This window comes from Sorex araneus, chromosome X, assembly GCF_027595985.1.
Source record: "Sorex araneus isolate mSorAra2 chromosome X, mSorAra2.pri, whole genome shotgun sequence".
Lineage (NCBI taxonomy): Eukaryota > Metazoa > Chordata > Mammalia > Eulipotyphla > Soricidae > Sorex > Sorex araneus.
Window position 1 is genome coordinate 269,015,396 of NC_073313.1, and position 16,883 is coordinate 269,032,278.

Consider the following 16,883-nt stretch of genomic DNA (forward strand, 5'->3'; position numbering starts at 1 on the left):
ATCACAGGGGCTGAGAACACAAGTTTAACCGCTCCACTGTCCCTGCCATCTTCCTTCTCTGCCATCCAGGGCACCATGGAACATTTCCAGCTGCACCTCGGACAGGTGTAAATAAGTAAGTCAAAAATAAATGTGCCCCCTGCCCCCACACATACCAGCTAGCACCACCACTCAAAATACTGTGTGAGGGCTAGAGCCATAGTACAGAGGGTGAAAAGCCCAACTGGCTCGGTCCCCAGCACCCCATATGGTCCCCCGAGCCCAGCCAGGATCCCTGAGTCAGAGCCGGGAGGAAGCCCTGGCATAGCGGGGTGTGGGCGCAAAACAGACCAAGACAAGACAAAGTGCTGTGTGAGGTGCATGTCAGCCCTGCAAGCAGGTGTGTGAGCACCCGGCAGCCCTCCATGAGCACCAAAGCCGAGACTCATGCCTTCAACATGGAAACTGAGTCCTGACAAGCACGTGTGCAAGGACCACAGCTTCAGGGGCACAAGTGTCCAGGAGCACCGTGGCCGCCTGTGGGAGCACCGCAGCCTGAACCACAGCCCCTGGTGAGCGAGTGCCCGCACCAGGGCCGGGCATCACTGCCCTGGCATCAGCACCAACAGGCACAGGGCTGGGGAGGTGCTTGCCTGCAGGGGCCCAGATATGGTCCCCGAGCACTGCCAGGAGTGACCCCTGAACACAGAGCCAGGAGTGACCCCGAGCACAGAGCCAGCACTAGCAGCTTGTCTCACCCACCTATGGCCTGGTGCTGGGGGTTAAGTCTTCTCCCCCAAAGGCACCTGGTTCCTGCGTGTTCCAGCCATCAAAGTGCTCGCTCAGCGCGGCCCAGGAGGGATCACAGAGCCCCAGAGCCCCAGGAAATGACGGCCTGGCTGTCTCCCAGGCCGGCCCAGATTAAAGGGCAGTCGGTAACCAGATCCTGCTGGGCCCGAGGGGAAAGCAAGGCGGGGGGCGTGAGTGATGAGCGACGCGTTCACACATCCTGGCGCACGGCCTCCGTCCCCCCACATCTGGAGGGGTGAGGGGGCCTTGTTTCGTTTCGCCCCGCTAGAAAGGCGCAGACCTCCTGGCCAGCGTTCAGAGCGGAGCAGAAGGCATGATTCAAGCTGGGAGGAACACATGTGTGAGAAAAGATTAGCAGGGGAGGAAGAGCCAGGCCAGGGGTGACTCGGGCATATCAAAGCCGTGCGAGCAGCCAGATGAGAGGAGGAATCCGTCCCGGGGGCCCCGGGGGCCAGCACAGCGCTGTACGCAGGATGCAAACTCAGCCGGAGTGAGACACAGCGGCTCAGAACTGGGGCCAGCCGGGCTGTGAAGAGGGGGCAGGAAGGAAGCCACGTCCAGCCACGGCTGAGGCTGGCGGGCCAGCAGGTCAGAGCGGGGTCCTGGGGTCACGTGGACAGAGTGGGGCTGCGCCTGAAGGTCCCTGTCCCAGCTCTCCCCCTACTCGCTGTGCTGCCTCAGCCCCAGAATTGCCTTCTCGGTGCCTCTGTGGGCTCTTCAGGCAGCCCATGCATCCACGGACCAGCCACATGATGGGCACTGCCGGGTTCAGAGGCGAGAGCGGTGGAGGTTGGACACAAGAAGCGGGTGTGGCCGTGCAGTCTGGGGGTTAATGGGGAGAGCAGTGGAGTGCCCATCCACCCTGGGGATCACGTGCGAGCCTCAAGAGGGAGACGGGCAAAGAGGAGAGAGTTCCAGAAGGAGGGAAGGGCTTGTGCAAAGGCCTGGTGGCCGATGCGGGCAATGTCTAGAAAAGAGAATCCATGCAGGCCCGGTGGATGGGAGGGGAGGGGGGAGCAGTAGGGAGCCAGGTGGGCTGGTTGTGGGGGCCTTGTGAGCCACTGTGCCCCTTTATAAGGAAAGCCATGTCGCAGGGCCAGGGCACCCGTGCCAGGGAGCTCTGGTGTCTGCAATGCCTGAGTTCACGCTTGTTTCCCACGTCCCTCTGCCCACTCTTCACCAAGTCTCTTAATCATTTGTTTTCTGATTGATAACTGGGGCCCCGGCCAGTGTTTGCCCCGTAGAGAATGGTGATTGTGTAACTTCCTGCTTACAATCCCTTGGACCAGTGTCCAGCACAGAAGTAGCCCTGGGCAGTGTTGGCCACAGATGCTGTTGACTTGCTGTGCTGACGTTATTAGTGTCCAAGCCTTTGCTTCTGGAACTTTCTGCACGGGTGCTCTGGCCTTCGGGGTGGCCCTGCGTGCCGGGAGGGCTGTGGCAGCAGGAGGTAAAAGGAGTGACAGTGAGTGATGCACGGAGCTGCTCTGGGTACAGGCCTCGCCTCTTCTGGGGCGCCTGGAGCAGGCTCGGGGGCAGGGTCTGTGAGGGGCCCCGTGCAGGAGCAGACGGGACGAAGGAGCAGCATTCAGACAGCCCTGTGACCTGCGGAACCGACAGCACGGAGGCCGGGCGGGAGCAGCTGTTTGCCCATAGATCCACAGAACTGGGTTTGGGGCAGGGCACTGGCACTCTGTAAGGTCCCTGAACCTGCCAAGGTGATCCCTGAGCCCCAAATCCCAGAATAACTAAATGAAAGGACAGAAGAAGGGACGAGGGGGGCTCTGTGGCCAACGAAGGGCAAAATAATGACCCATTCTCTGGCCCTCTCTGTAATCACCTGAAGCTTTTCTCTTCTAGAGGTATATATAAATTTTACACCTAGCAATGCTCAGAGCTTATTCCCGGCTCTGCACTCAGGAATCACTTCTGGCGCTGCTCGAGGCACCATGTGCGATGCTGGGGATTGAGTCCAGGTCGGCTACATGCAAGGCAAACGCTCTCCCCACTGTACTGTTACTCCGGCCACCCAGAGGGGTGGTTTATTGTGGCATCTCTGGATTCTGGGCTGAGCTTGAGTTTGCTTTGATAAATAGATCACAACAGAAACAGCAGCATGCTCTGTCTGTCCTAGCTCAGACCTCAAGAGGCCTTCTTCCTTCCGCCTTCTGTCTGGGACCCTCGGACAGAAGAGAGAACACTTGGGGCAGAGGACACTTGGTGGGCCCCACTAAGGCTGCAGACCTCCAACAGGTCCAGGCAAGATCAGCAGAGCTTCCTGTCCCCCTCACAGCTGACCATCAGCCCAGCAGACTCCCGCAACCTCTCAGGTGACCAACGCACTTGTGAGCAAGAGGAAGTAGTGACAACTTTACCCTCCTGGGCTTGGGGGCTGGTGGTCACACAGCAGGAGTGTGACTGGGAGTCATGTGGGCACAAACAGCAGTAAAGGCAGCAGGGGGCTCCTCACCTTGTACACATCGTGGCTGCTGAGAACAGCATCGAACAGCGTGTAGAGGTCATTGAGCAAGCCCACCACCTCGATGGGCTCGCTCAGCGCCGAGATGGTGGTGAAGCCGACAATGTCACTGAAGTAGATGGTGACTTGGTCAAAGTACTCCGGCTCCACAGTCGCGCCCATCTTCAGAGTTTCGGCCACAGAGCTGAAGGGATCGGGAGGGCCAGAATAATAAGGCCCCATGAGCACAGTGCGGACTGAAGGGTAGATTCGAGGGGAGTCCTAGGATGAGCCTCAGGGATCTGGCAGGGACTGCTCTGTCTCTCTATCTCTCTCTGTGGGTGTGTCTCTTCCTCTGTCTCTCTCTGTGTCTGTCTCTCTCTCTCTCTCTGGACAGACTTCCTCTGAGGTGATACAGGGCCAATATGCCTGATTCCCGCACACAAGGGATGGGAGGGAGCAGAACTGTGAGAGCCATGTGCCTAGCACCGTGCCTGGCGTACATGAGGACTCCGGGGAACTCTGTTGGAAGAACTGAGTGAACCCAATTTTCCAGTTCCTCCATGTATCCCCTGGGCTCAGAGCCGGGGCAGCTGCAGCTCCTCCCCCCAGGGGCTCAGAGGCACTCACGGGGGCAGCATCTGAGAGAGAAGCCTTTCGGTCTTCTGCCGCTCCAGCTCCAGCTCCTCTGTCCTCTCCTGGACGAGGTCCTCCAGGTTCTGGGAATACTTCTCCAGCATCCGCAGCATCGAGTCAGCCACACTGGTCTTCTTGCCCTGCGTGAGGCTTTTGAACTGAAGATAGAAGCAGAGAGTCAACTGGGGCTGGACGATAGCACAGCGGGTAGGGCGTTTGCCTTGCACATGGCCGACCTGGGTTCGATTCCCAGCATCCCATATGGTCCCCTGAGCACCGCCTGGAGTAATTCCTGAGTGCAGAGCCAGGAGTAACCCCTGTGCATCGCCGGGTGTGACCCAAAAAGCAAAACAAACAAACAAACAAAAAAAGAAGCAGAGAGTCAACTCACCCGTGAGGGACTGGGGTTGCTGTGATCACTTGAAAATAAAGAGGGTACACACTGCTCTACAGTCACCTGCATCCCAGCCGGGGACACGTAACTGAGCTTCCTTACTTTACAGGACTCTCCCTTCCTCGACTCTGTATTTCCTAAATAAAACTAATTTGCTTCACTGGGAAAAACCCACCACATTTATATGTCTTTCATTTTCCTTTGTAAGTTTCATGCTCAGAGCCAATGTTGTCCTGGTTCATTTGTCTAACTAAGAAATTTGGAGCTAAATTCAAAAAGAAATGGGGTGTGCCAATCACGTATCTTATAAGCTTTTAATTATTTATTCAAGAAACAATTTTTAAACATTTGAAATATATAATCTGTAACTGTCTGTGATCAATTAATTGAATTGAAAAAATAATATGAAGGACTCAGTTTGTTGGAGAGGTCGTACAAAGATTAAGGCACTTGCCTTGCAGGTAGCCAACATGGGTTCGACTTCCAACATAGGGTCTCTTGAGCCCTGCCAGAAGTGATCCCTGAGCACAGAGCCAGGAATAAGCCCTGAGTACAGCTGACTGTGGCCCAACCTTCTCTCTACATCCACTCCAAAAAACTGAGTCCTCACACAGCTAATATTTCTTCAAGAAAGTGGATAAAATAGATGCATAAATTGATGGATATCATAGTGCATTAAAAGCTAATAAATATGATGGAAATGGCCCCTGCTTGAGCAGCCAGATTAGTGGAACAGGCAAGCAAGGACAGAGGGCAGGGCAGAGCACAGATAGAGGGGGGGAGAACAAGACAGGCAGGCGGGGAGGTTTGCAGAGAAGGCTGTGCCCAGCACAGTTTTGTCAACAACTGAGACAGGCATTCTTTGCTCTTCTCAAAGATAGAAGACACACAGGTAGGCCCACAGATGGATGGGTACATGGATGGGTAAATAGAGATAGGCAGACACCAGGTGGGTAGGTGGCTGTGATGGGTGGAAGAGAGGGTGACTGGACAGATGGTAGGTAAGTCGAATGTAAGAACATTCTATGTATGTACAATCTCCATTTCTCTCCTTGTTCCAAAATGTTTGACTAGTAAGAAAAATAAAGTAGTACCACAAAATGAAGGCATAAATATGTACAACTGCCAGGTTCAAAGTCAAGTAAACATTTGAACGAACACACTGCCAGTCCTGAGCAGAGACAAGGTTCTGTCTTGGGTCTCTAGAGGAGAACATTCATGGGTCATGAATCACATCTTCAGCAACTTCCAAGAAAGATGCCAGCACCTTCCCGAAGGCCATTTGCCAGGTCCTTCCCCCTGTGGTCACCAGTTTCCCAACGGGCAGAGCAGAAACAAATGAATGATGGTCAAAGTGAAGGATTTATTCCTCTAACCCAGCACCTGAGTGAGTGTGTGTGTGGGGGGGGGGGAGAGAAGAGAGAGAGAGAGAGAAAGAGAGAGAGACAGAAAGAGAGAGACAGAGAGAGAGAGCGCACACCTCACCTCCATGAGCACCATTTCCCAGCCTGATGTCTGTAAGGAGAGGGGAGCCTTCACTTTGCACAGCCCATTGAAAGCAGGGACACACACACACACACACACACACACACACACACACACACACACACACACACCCTTAAAGGCCAACAGGGTGTGTGTGACGCTGCTGAACTCTGAGCCTCCACGGACAGGAAGCATCTGACAAGGTCACTGTGTAAGGACAGCCCCAGTTTTATAGTTGGAGAAACAAGGAAGCTGGGAGTAACCTGCCAAGGGCCAATAATGCCGGATCTGCCCCACTGAATCAGTCTATCACTCGAGGTGGTTTTCTCATTGATCAGTCTCTCAAATACACACTCACAGGTTCTGCAAATAATCATTTTCTTCTTCTAATATTCCTTTTCTTGTTCAATTGCATTGGCTAATACTCTGGATGATGTCCAGTCAATGTACACCCAAGTCTTTTGATTTCAAGGTCAGTGGCCTTTCTCTCATACCTTGCTCACTCTCTTCTCAAAAAACTATTTTGTTGTTGTTTCTGGGCTATGGACGGCAGAGTTCAGAGCTTACTCCTGGCCCTGTGCTCACTGATCATTCCTGGCAATGCTTGGGAGAACCATAGGTGGTGCTGGGGATGACCCCAGGTTAGCCACACGCAGGCAAGCAGCTTACCCACTGTTTATTGCTCTGGTCCTCAGACACATTTCTTTTCTGAATTTTTTCTTTTGGTTTTGGGCCACACCCGGCGATGATCCTGGCTCTGCACTCAGAAATCACTCCTGGCAGTGTTTGGGGGACCCTATGGGATGCAGGAGATCAAACCCAGACCGACCTCTTGCAAGGGAAGCAGCCCATCCACTGTACTATCTCTCTAGCACCCTACCTGCTGTACTACCTCTCCAGCCCCTAAACAGTGTTCTTACTTCAAACAAAACAAAACTTCAGGGACCAGGGATATGGCTCAACAGTGGGTCACTTCTCTTGAGACCCTGGATACACTCCTTAATACCACAGAAATAAAATGAAAACTTGCTTTTCTTACTTGATTGTCACCCCAATATGGCAGGTTTTGCTGAGTTTGTTGTTCTAGTCAAAAGCAGAGCAGAACATACAACTCAACCAAGCAACTCAGCAAGGTAGACTAGCAGTGAAGACGTCCCTGAAGGCATTCTGGCCCCTTCAGGTCCCCGCTGGGCCATGCTGTTCCCCTTTCTCTGGATGTCTGTATCCTGTACCACCTTGGCCCATTCCACCCGAGTGTAGGCAGGCCTTCTGCTACACTCACCCCTTGCTGAGGGCAAGAACCTCCTGTCCTTTCGAACCCGGCAGTTTCTGGACTAGGCGGGTTCCTGCTGGGGCTGGAGCACAGGTACCCCGTCCGAGCTCGCAGCCAGGTGCTCTGACTCTGATGAGTAGATCCCACCAAGGCCGGAGGGATGTGCGGGAAGGAGGACAGGCCCCTCGGGTGTCTCTGCCTCTCTGCCTCTGGCTCCCTCCTCACCCATCTGTCTCCTTGACAACATCCCTGCCTGCCTGGGGAGTGGAGGATGGGAAGGGGCAGCACCGAGGTGTCACCTTGGGCTTGGAGAAGGGCCCATGGGAGCCATTAGCCAGCCCAGTCAGGCCCACAGCCCCCACTGCGGCCCTGCCCTACCCCACCTGCCGCAGCCTCCAGGGGGCGCTGGGGGGCCTATAGTCCTCACGTCTACTCACTGATGCGGGGAATTAATGCTGCTGACGCAGCCACAGTGGGCCTCTTGGCTCTGCTCACCAGCGCTGCAGACAGGCACATGCTGGATAAGGCCCGTGCTCTGCTGGGGCTGGAGAGACAGGCCAGTGGTCCAGTGGGTAAGGTGCTGGCCTTGCACACAGCTGACCCAGATTGGAGCCCCTTCACCCCACAGGGTCACCTGAACCCTGCCAGGAGTGATCCCTGAACACAAAGCTACAAGCAATGCTGGGTGTAGTTCAGAACCAAAACAACAAACAAAACAAAACAAATCCTGCACCTTTCAGCCCTCACTTACCAGGGTAAGTCCCCTCCCCTCTCTGCACCCACTTGTCCCCCTACAGAGCCAATATCACGACAAGGCGTCTTCTCTGGGTTAATCCCGGGCTGCAGTGAAGCAGAGGCAGCCCCGACTGAGACAGGGCTCGTCGGGCTTCTCACAGACGTTGCTCAGGGCTGTGGGAGTCAGTGGCTGCCTCTCTGCTGAAGAGTTTGATGGGTTTGAGGCACCCGCCATTCTGCAAACCAACAGAGTGGCCGTGTCTGGGAGCACTGACCTGGGTGTAGATGTGGTCCAGGCTGGGCCTGTCCTCCGGAGCCTCTTCCCAGCACTGCTCCATCAGCTGGATGCACTCAGGAGGCCCCTGGTCGGGAGACACGGCTGGCCGGCACAGGGGCGGGGCGGAGACCACTTTCCGGATGATTTCTGCAATAAGCGGGGGCAGCAGGTTCGTGGGACAGGACCAGCCTGGGGCCAAGGGATGCGGACAAGGGCGTGTGATCAGGCCTGGAGGATGCACCTCAGAGTCCTACTTGCACCCTGGGTCGGCGTGGCCCCTGGACACAAGGGCCACTTCCCTGCTCTGTCCCAAAGGGTCTCCCACCATATGATGGCGGCCACCTCTCAGACATCATGGACACAGCTCTGACCGCCTGTGCCTCAGTCTCCCTCTCTGAAATGAGCCTTCTGGAGAAGGGATCTGAGATGAGAGGTGGATGTCACCACAACTGGCACCCAGCAGGATCTTGATCATCCCCAAGCCCCACCGGGGCACCAGATAGTATAGCAGGTACTCTTATCTGGCACACAGGCTGTCTGGGTTCGATCCCCGGCACCCCATACGGTCTCCTGAGCCTACCAGTAGTAATTCTTGAACACAGAGTCAGGAGTAAACACTGAGCATCATTGGGTGTGGCCCACCCCCCAACAAAAACACCTCAGTGCAACTCTATTCCTCCACCCCCGCCACAATGTCCACCAAAGGCTATGACCTTCAGGTGGCTGGTGGGGTGGGAGTGTTGTTCTCCCAGCCTCCCCTCCAGACACCTTGGGGAGCCAACTTACCATGAGTGTGAATGAAGTTTGTTGACACCGTCATTATTATCATCAATATTTTCCCGACACAGCCTAGCCCTTCCTGTCCCCAAGCCCCATGCTGAAGATCACGGGTGTGGGCAGTGTTCTCCTTATGGTTCTCCTCTGTGCCAGAGCTCCGTGCCTCAGTTTCCCCACCTGACAATTGATGGAACCAGCCCTGTCTCGGGAAGCACAATCCTGGGCATGGGGCCAGCAGCTAGGCTAAGGGTTTGCTGGCTCCCCAGGGGCCTTCCCGAGCACCCAGTCAGGTGGCACAAACAAGCCTCAGCATCCCAACCTAGAAAAGGGACAGAACGGCCATGGGCAGTGCAGAGCCCAGAGTGGAGACTGGATTGCCAGTTTGGGAGGGGCTAAAGGGGCTCATGAACAAGTGTTTGCACAAGAAAAACACTTCAGGGATCCTGGCATGGGCTGGCCACTGGCGTGTGGTGGTGATGGTCTGTGCCATGGGCAGCGTGGAAGCTTTGTGTTATGCACAGAAGCAAACAGCGTCATGTGCCAATCATCACTGGGACAGGGGTAGGCATGTGGCTTGCCTGCAGGTGACCTGGTCGAATATGGTCCCCCGAGCTCCGCCAGGAGTGATCCCTGAGCACAGGGCCAGGAGGAAGCCTGAGTGCAGCTGGGTGGGTATGGACTGAATAGCAAAAATGTAAAAATAGGGGCTGGAGCGATAGCACAGCGGTTGCCTTGCACGTGGCCAACCCGGGTTTGATTCCCAGCATCCCATATGGTCCCCTGAGCATCGCCAGGAGTAATTCCTGAGTGCAGAGCCAGGAGTGACCCCTGAGCATCGCCAGGTGTGACCCAAAAAAAGCAAAAAATAAAAAGTAAAAATAAAAGTGGATGTTTCAGTCTGATCCCACCTCTTTCCTTTTTGTGTTCACCCTGAACACAGGAATACAGGAATACAGCACTCAGTGATTGCTTCATGATGAGTAGCCAAGAAGGCTCAATAAGAATGCCAGGACGGGGGCTGGAGGGATAGCTCAATGGACAGGGCACTTGACTTGCATGCAACAAACCCAGGTTTGATCCCTGGCGCCCCATATGGTACCCTGAGCCCATCAGGAGTGACCCCTGAGCACTGTCAGGTGTAGCACCAAATGAAAAAAAAAGAAAGAAAGGGAAAAAAATGTAAAACGAGCACTTCTTAATCTCAAGGTCCTGCTTAAAAAATTGAAAAAAGGATTCAGTTTTTTTTTTTGAAGTTGAAGACACAATTATAGATCACAGACAACAGCTATTCACCTACTCTGAGGGGACCCTCATGCCCCAGAGAGCCAAGGAAGGATAAGGTGGGAGTGGAGAGAAACTTCTTTCTGGATTTCCACCCGCTTCTCTCTCTCTCTCTCTCTCTCTCTCTCTCTCTCTCTCTCTCTCTCTCTCTCTCTCTCTCTCTCTCTATCTATCTCTCTCTCTATCTCACTCTCGCTCTCTCTTTCTCTTTCTCACGCACTCTCTCGTTCTCTCTCTCTCTCTGCCATCATCCTTGTCCCACTTTGCAGACGGGGAGGAAACTGAGGCTCCTGGGGAACAGGCTGCTGGGGAGAGCCCCAGAGGACTGGTTCACAGCAGCAGCCTCCAACTGGATCTGTTCTGCATCTGCAGCTTCCTCTGGTCCAGGCACCAGACTCGAGCCCCTGACGGGCTCTGGGAGCTGCACGTGTGCAGATGGAATCGATAAAACATCACACATGGTTGTGACTCTTTGGTAAAAGCGTTTCCACAGGGCTGGGATGAGTAAAATACAAATACATTTTATCAAGTGTTGCTGATTTTAGAGCAGATACCGCCCTGGCCACTTCCTCGCCCCGGATATGGGAATCAGACAGACTGGGGCATTCCCCTTGCTTCTGGCACAGCCTGGGGCTGCCGATGGGGCCTGTGGGGAAGCAAATGCCATATGCTCCCACCCCAGCCGGTCCAGCTGTCCCCATTCCGGAAGGCTCAGGGGAGGTGTGCGGTGGGCCCCCTGGGGAGTTTGGGGTAAGGACATTGAGTTTGCTGTTGTTGTTTGGGGGGAGGCACGCCCACCAATGCTCAGGGCTTACTCCTCAGTGATCACTCCATGAGGAGTAGCCGAGAAGGTCCAATAAGAAAACCAGACGGGGGCTGGAGCAAAACCAGCGGGGAGGGGGCAGCTGACCCAGGCTCGATCCCTGGCACCGCAGGTGGTCTCCTGATCCTCAGGAGTTACTCCGGCCTCAGCACCTCTGACGGTCCTTGGGGGACCATCTGGGGTGCTGGAGATGGACCCCAGGTACGCCACATGCCAGGAAGGTGCCACTATTGCTTTGGTCCAAGGGTTGGGGAACTTCTGCCCAAATCCCAGAGCTCTGCACTGTGGTCGCCTCAGGAGCAGCAGCCACATGGGGGGTGAGCGCTACAGCACAACACGGAGAAAGAACTTTGGAGACAGCAACCCCCGCACACACACACAGCGTCTTAACAGGTGGTCTCCATGCCCCTGTTTCCTGAGCAGCCGCTGCTCTGGCCTCGAGCAGCACGGTCCCCATTTAACAGAGGAAGAAGCTGAAAGGGGGTACGCAAGGTTCGGGGGTGAATCAGTGAGAGTTGGGCTTAGGTCAGTGGTCCCCAAAGCCATGCCTGACACAAGCCCCCCGAGACCAGGGAAAGCGCCTTAGGCCTCCCGGGAGTAGGGGACGGGGCCTGGGAGGACAGCACAATCTGAGGGATCCCTGGTGCCAGGCCCCGTCCTGATCTAGGGGAGAAGGCCCCATCGGCAGCCCGTCCCCCGCAGAGACAGATGGGGTGGGGGAGTATTGCCCAAAGGGCCTGACAGAGCCCCCCTTCCTGCTCCCCACTCCATAAATCCAGGGCCTGGAATGTGCATTGCTCCCGAGCCAGCTCTGGTGGAGAGAGGAAGCAGGGCTAAAGCCAGATTACGGGTCAGGGAGGGAGGCAGGGCTGGCTGAGGCCCTCGGCAGCTCTACTACGGCCTGCAAGGGGTAGGGGCCTGTGGAGACAGACCTAGGGGCAGCAGAGAGGCTTTGGGGGGCCCTGCTAAGAGCCGCGTGGGCTCCGGGCAACCTGAGTGGGGGAGGTTGGGGGGTGTCTCTTGGTCAGCCTGGAGCTGAGTCAAGAAAGAAAATATCCCAGATCAGGCGCAGGGGAGGCTGAGATGAGCCTCCGGCACAGCCAGTGGCGGCACACAGAGGCCCGGAAGGTGCCCTGATGGGCGCCAACCCAGCACCCGCATGCCGCATAGATAAACACCCAGGGGCAGTCTGACTGGGTGCCAGTGTGTTTGCTATGGGGTCACACTCTGACAGTGCTGGCGGGAGAGAGGTTCCCCCAGCCCTGGACTCGGGGTCTGCAGCATTGTTCAGGGACCCCGTGTGCTGGGCTGGAGCGGCAGCAGACAGCACACATGTGCACCGCCCTTGCGGCTCGCTTTTGTTTCTGTTTGGGGGCCACACCCAGTGGGGTTCAGGGCTTCCCCCTGCTCTGCACTCAGGGATCACCGCTGGCGGGCTTAGGGGGCCATCTGGGAGGCAGGGCATCAGACCCGGGTCAGCCAGGTGCAGGCAAGTGCCCTGCATCTCCAGAGCTGTTCCCACTTTAAAGACAAGACCTCAGGGCTGTGCCTGAGGCCTCATAGGAAGCAGCAGATGAGCCTGCAGGTGTGCGGGCCTGCAGACACAGCTGCACTGGGCACAGGCCCCCAGACTCATGTGGCCACGGCGTGGGGGCTCACTGCCGGGCAGTCCTCACTCTGGCCAACTAGGGGGCCTCCCTGCTCAGGCCGAGGAAGCCAGCTCTCATGGTTAGACCAGCGTGAGTCTCAGGGGCTGCTCCAGGCCTGGGGCGCCCAGGGCCCAGAGCCGACAGCGCACACGGGGGCCCAGCCGGCGGCAGGCTGGGGTGGGGTACCTTCTGCGGAGAGCCCCCAGGAGCTGTAGGGGGGGCTGCGTGTCAGCACCTCCTGCAGGACGATGCCGAGGCTGAAGACGTCTCCTTTGAGGGTGCCCTGCCCCGGCACCCCCGTCTCCCGCAGCAGCTCGGGGGCCGTCCACAGCAGCTCTGCAGGCACAGGGCAAGGTCACACAGCACGGCCAGGTGCTTCACGGAAGGGGGCCACAGTGCTCTGCAGAGCAGGGCCGGGAGAGATGCTCCTGGGCCCCCCGTTCCCAGCCCAGTATAAGGAAACGCCCAGGGCCGAAGCTCACACAAGCCATACCCGTCCACGGGAGCCCCCCACCAGCACCCCATCCCAACAGGGCCTCCGAATCCCCCCCCCCGCCTCACAGCCCCAGCTGACCTTCCGGGGCCAAGCGAGTGCGGGGAGCACGCTGAGCATCCAGGAGCCCCCCGTAGCCGTAGTCAGTGACCTTCAGGACGAAGCGCCCATCCACCACACAGTTCCTGGACTTGAGGCGGCCATGAGGGAAGTGGCGATGGTGCAGGTAACGCAGGCCCTGGGGGAGAGAGTGGGTCCCTGAGGCCTGCTGTCTCCCAGACTCCTTGTCTACGTTCAGATTTTCTTAAATGAGGGGGAAAGAGCCTGAACCGGGGGCGGGGGGTTCGGAGCCTTTTATGCCCCAGTGACCCTCCTCCCCCATCATGACACACATACACACACCAGCCCCAGGCCAGGGAGGTTTCTCACTCGGATCAGATCCAGCAGCAGGGAGGCCTTGAAGGTCCAGTCTAGCCGTAGGGCCTCGTTCCGCAGCAGCTCCTCCAGGCTCCCCCGCACACAGTACTCCAGCACCACAGCGCTGAGCCCAGGGGCCACGAAGAAGCCCAGACAGGTGGTGACATTCTCATGCCTCAGCTCCCGCATCTGCTGGGGAAAGATCCCTAGCAGCCCCCCAAAGCCCCTTGAAGGCAGAATCAGGTACAGTCTAGCCCAGACCTTAGTACCCAGCACAGCGCTGAGTACAGAGAGACATCGAGAGATGGATGGATGAAGGGATGGGGGTTGGGAAGGTGGGGAGGTGGATGGACATAGGGAATGATTGGATGGGTGGATGAGGTATAGCTGGATGGGGGATGAATGGAGGGATGGTGGGTGGATGGAGACCAGGTGGATGCATGGAAGATGGATGGGCAGATGGGTGGTTGAGCAGGTGGGTGGATGGATGATATGAAATGAGGGGATGGATGGATGGGTGATGTGTATGTAAATGGATGGATGGGTGGGTGGGTGGGTAGATGGATAGAGGATAAGTGGGTGAATGGATGAATGGATAGAAGATAAATGGGTGGATGAATGATGCGTGGATGGATGGATGGATGGATGGATGGATGGATGGATGGATGGATGGATGGATGGATGGATGGGTGAATGAAATTCACCACTTACCATAGGCACACTGCTGGCTAAGGTCTTGGTTATTTCACATACTCTGCATTCCTAACCTCCTACATCTCTCTCTCTCTCTCTCTCTCTCTCTCTCTCTCTCTCTCTCTCTCTCTCTCTCTGATGCCATTGTTTTTTTTGGGGGGTGCTTTGGTCCATAACCCTATGGTGTTCAGTGTTCACTCCTGGCTCTGTGCTCAGGAAGTGGAAGTGCTTGAGGGACCTTACGTGGTTCCAGGAATCAAACGAAGGTCAGCTGCATGCAAGAAAAGCCCCTTACTCCATTGCTGTCTCTCCACCCCCACTGCCTCCCCCACATCCCTGCTCTATTTTAGAGGAAAGCTGAGTATTTGTGGAGGCAGGATTTTATCTGAGGTCCTTCTGACTCTGTTTCCAAACCACCATGCTTCTCAAGATAGTGACAGTTCTTTTTTTTCTTTTTTGCTTTTTGGGTCACACCAAGCAATGCACAGGGGTTACTCCTGGTTTGTACACCCAGGAATTACTCCTGGCGGTGCTCGGGGGACCATATGGGATGCTGGGAATCGAACCCGGGTCAGCTGCATGCAAGACAAACTCCCTACCCGCTGTGCCATCATGCCAGCCCCGATGATAGTGACAGTTCTTTGGGGTTCATTGATGGCCAGCAACTGAAATTCCCTGAGGGAAGAAAGTCTCTCTCTCTCTCTCTCTCTCTCTCTCTCTCTCTCTCTCTCTCTCTCTCTCTCTCTCACACACACACACACACACACACACACCCACACACACACTCACACACACACACACACACACACACACACACACCACACCACCAACACCACCACCAAACAACCTGGTCTGACTCATAGATGGGGGTTGGCAGCACCCCACCTGCCCCCCATCTGCCCGCCCCCACCACACACACACAGCCTACCTTTCTCAGGAGGCCCAGGCAGCTGGGCCGAAGCTCGGGGACTGTGCCCATGTCAAACTTCTTCAGCCACACCCACTCGCCCTGTTGAAGGAAGAGCGAGAGTCATGGCTGCTCCCACTGAGAGTGCCCGGCCCAGCTGCTGCCTTGGAGCTGTCCTCTCTCAGAGCCGGACCAGCCCAGCCAGCCGCACGTGCGCTGCCAAGGGAGACCCTGCTGGGCTCGTTCCCGGTCCTCACTCCCTCTCCCGCCCTGTGGCCACAGGCGTGTGGCTTCTGGTCGCTGATGAGCCTCGCAGCTCAGGTCCACAGAGCCAGGCCGGCCCCAGGCACCACAAGGGCGGACAAGCTGCCGGCCAGTGGCACCCCAGCACCCCACGGTCTGTGAAGTGAGAGGCTCAGCACAGAGTCAGAAGGCCAGGCAGTGGCTCTGGCGCCAGCCCCTGTCCTTGTCACTGACTGTACCTCCTGCCGGCCTCCCCCGTGACCCTCGGGCTAACCCGGCCCTGTAGGCATCAGTGTCTGCCTTCAGCAAGGGGGGTCCCGGGGGAGATGGCAGAAAAGAAGCAAGAAGCAAGCACCTGCCCATCACGTCAGCCATGAGGGGCTTTCGAACCTCGAAGGCCTTCTTCCTGGCCCCTCTCCACTGGCCGCCCCCCTCAGCCTAGAGGCTCTGTGGGGCGGGGGGCTGCCCTCACATAGGCTCTCTGCCAAAGCTAGCAGCAGGGGGCCCAGGCTGGACCCCCTCCTGAGAGAGGGGTCTGGAGGCACTATAGACCAAGGCTTGACCCTGAGCCTTGCAGGCTGGGAGCTGAATGTCCATTTCCTTCATCCGGCCCTACCGCCTGCTTGCTGAGTGCCCCAGGGAAGTCACTGCCCTTCTTTGGGCCTCAGTTTCCTGTTCTGTAACAGAAGGAGGCATGCAAAGGCCCCAGAGGATGTGGCTGGGCTTTTGAGATTGTCCCACAAGGACCCCCACCCTGGGCATGGCGGTGGCAGAAGGCTCACCTGGTATAAGGCCACATTGGACGGCTCCTGGGGGGCTGGCAGGCTCCTTGCGGACCCCTGGGTCGCCGATCTCAGGCTCCCACCATCTGCCGCGCTCCTTGACTCGCTAGCGTTGTCCATGTGCAGCCTCTGGAATGGGCCCAGGAGCGTGTCAGGAGCCTGGAGTGGTCCGCCAAGCCACGACCCTTAAACCCCTCCCTGTTCTGCCAGGCCACGCCCCTCAACCACGCATTACCCTGCTAGGCCACGCCCCATCATGCTCCCTAAACTATGCCCCACCGCCCCTCAAACCACGCCCCACCCCACCAGGCCACGCCCAAACCACTCCAGGCCACGCCCCACTGGGCGTGCCAAGCCCCGCCCCCATATGCTCTCATCACTCCTGCCACACCCCGTCAGGCCCCGCCCAGTCCTCCAGCCTCCCGACACGCTCACCCGTCTGCTAGGGGGCCGATGGACAAAGGTGACCTCCTCCGTGCTCAGCACGATCCTGTGTGGGCCCCATGCCAGCCTCAACTGGTGGATGCCGAGCCTGAAGCCAAGATAAATCTGGGGACACAGGACCCCAACCGGCGACTCCCCCAACCTGTGCTGACCCAGAATCTCCCCCTCCTCTACCCCCCAGCCTCTTCCTATCCTCTCTTGTCTGCCCCCTGTCCCACCCGAGCTGAGAGCACTCCTGCCTGAGCCCCTCCCCAACCCCTGAGTCCCCACACAGGACCCCTGATCTGTTAGAACTACCCCAGAGCTCCCAGGACCCCCAGAGGCCCC

The 16,883-nt window shown here is 57.0% G+C and overlaps 1 protein-coding gene across 1 annotated transcript in view; it reads right to left on the reverse strand.

The window, feature by feature from the left end:
- LOC101538539 (guanylate cyclase D-like) overlaps nt 1-16,883 on the reverse strand; it is a 37,314-nt gene that overhangs the window by 9,647 nt on the left and 10,784 nt on the right. Inside the window, exons 5-13 of the mRNA XM_004610903.2 lie at nt 16,548-16,644; nt 16,113-16,241; nt 15,109-15,189; nt 13,500-13,676; nt 13,152-13,308; nt 12,764-12,913; nt 8,046-8,194; nt 3,878-4,041; nt 3,260-3,452 (exon numbers count right to left, since the gene is read on the reverse strand). Of these exons, the coding sequence (XP_004610960.2) occupies nt 3,260-3,452; nt 3,878-4,041; nt 8,046-8,194; nt 12,764-12,913; nt 13,152-13,308; nt 13,500-13,676; nt 15,109-15,189; nt 16,113-16,241; nt 16,548-16,644 (1,297 nt within the window). The remainder of the gene's footprint in view (nt 1-3,259; nt 3,453-3,877; nt 4,042-8,045; nt 8,195-12,763; nt 12,914-13,151; nt 13,309-13,499; nt 13,677-15,108; nt 15,190-16,112; nt 16,242-16,547; nt 16,645-16,883) is intronic.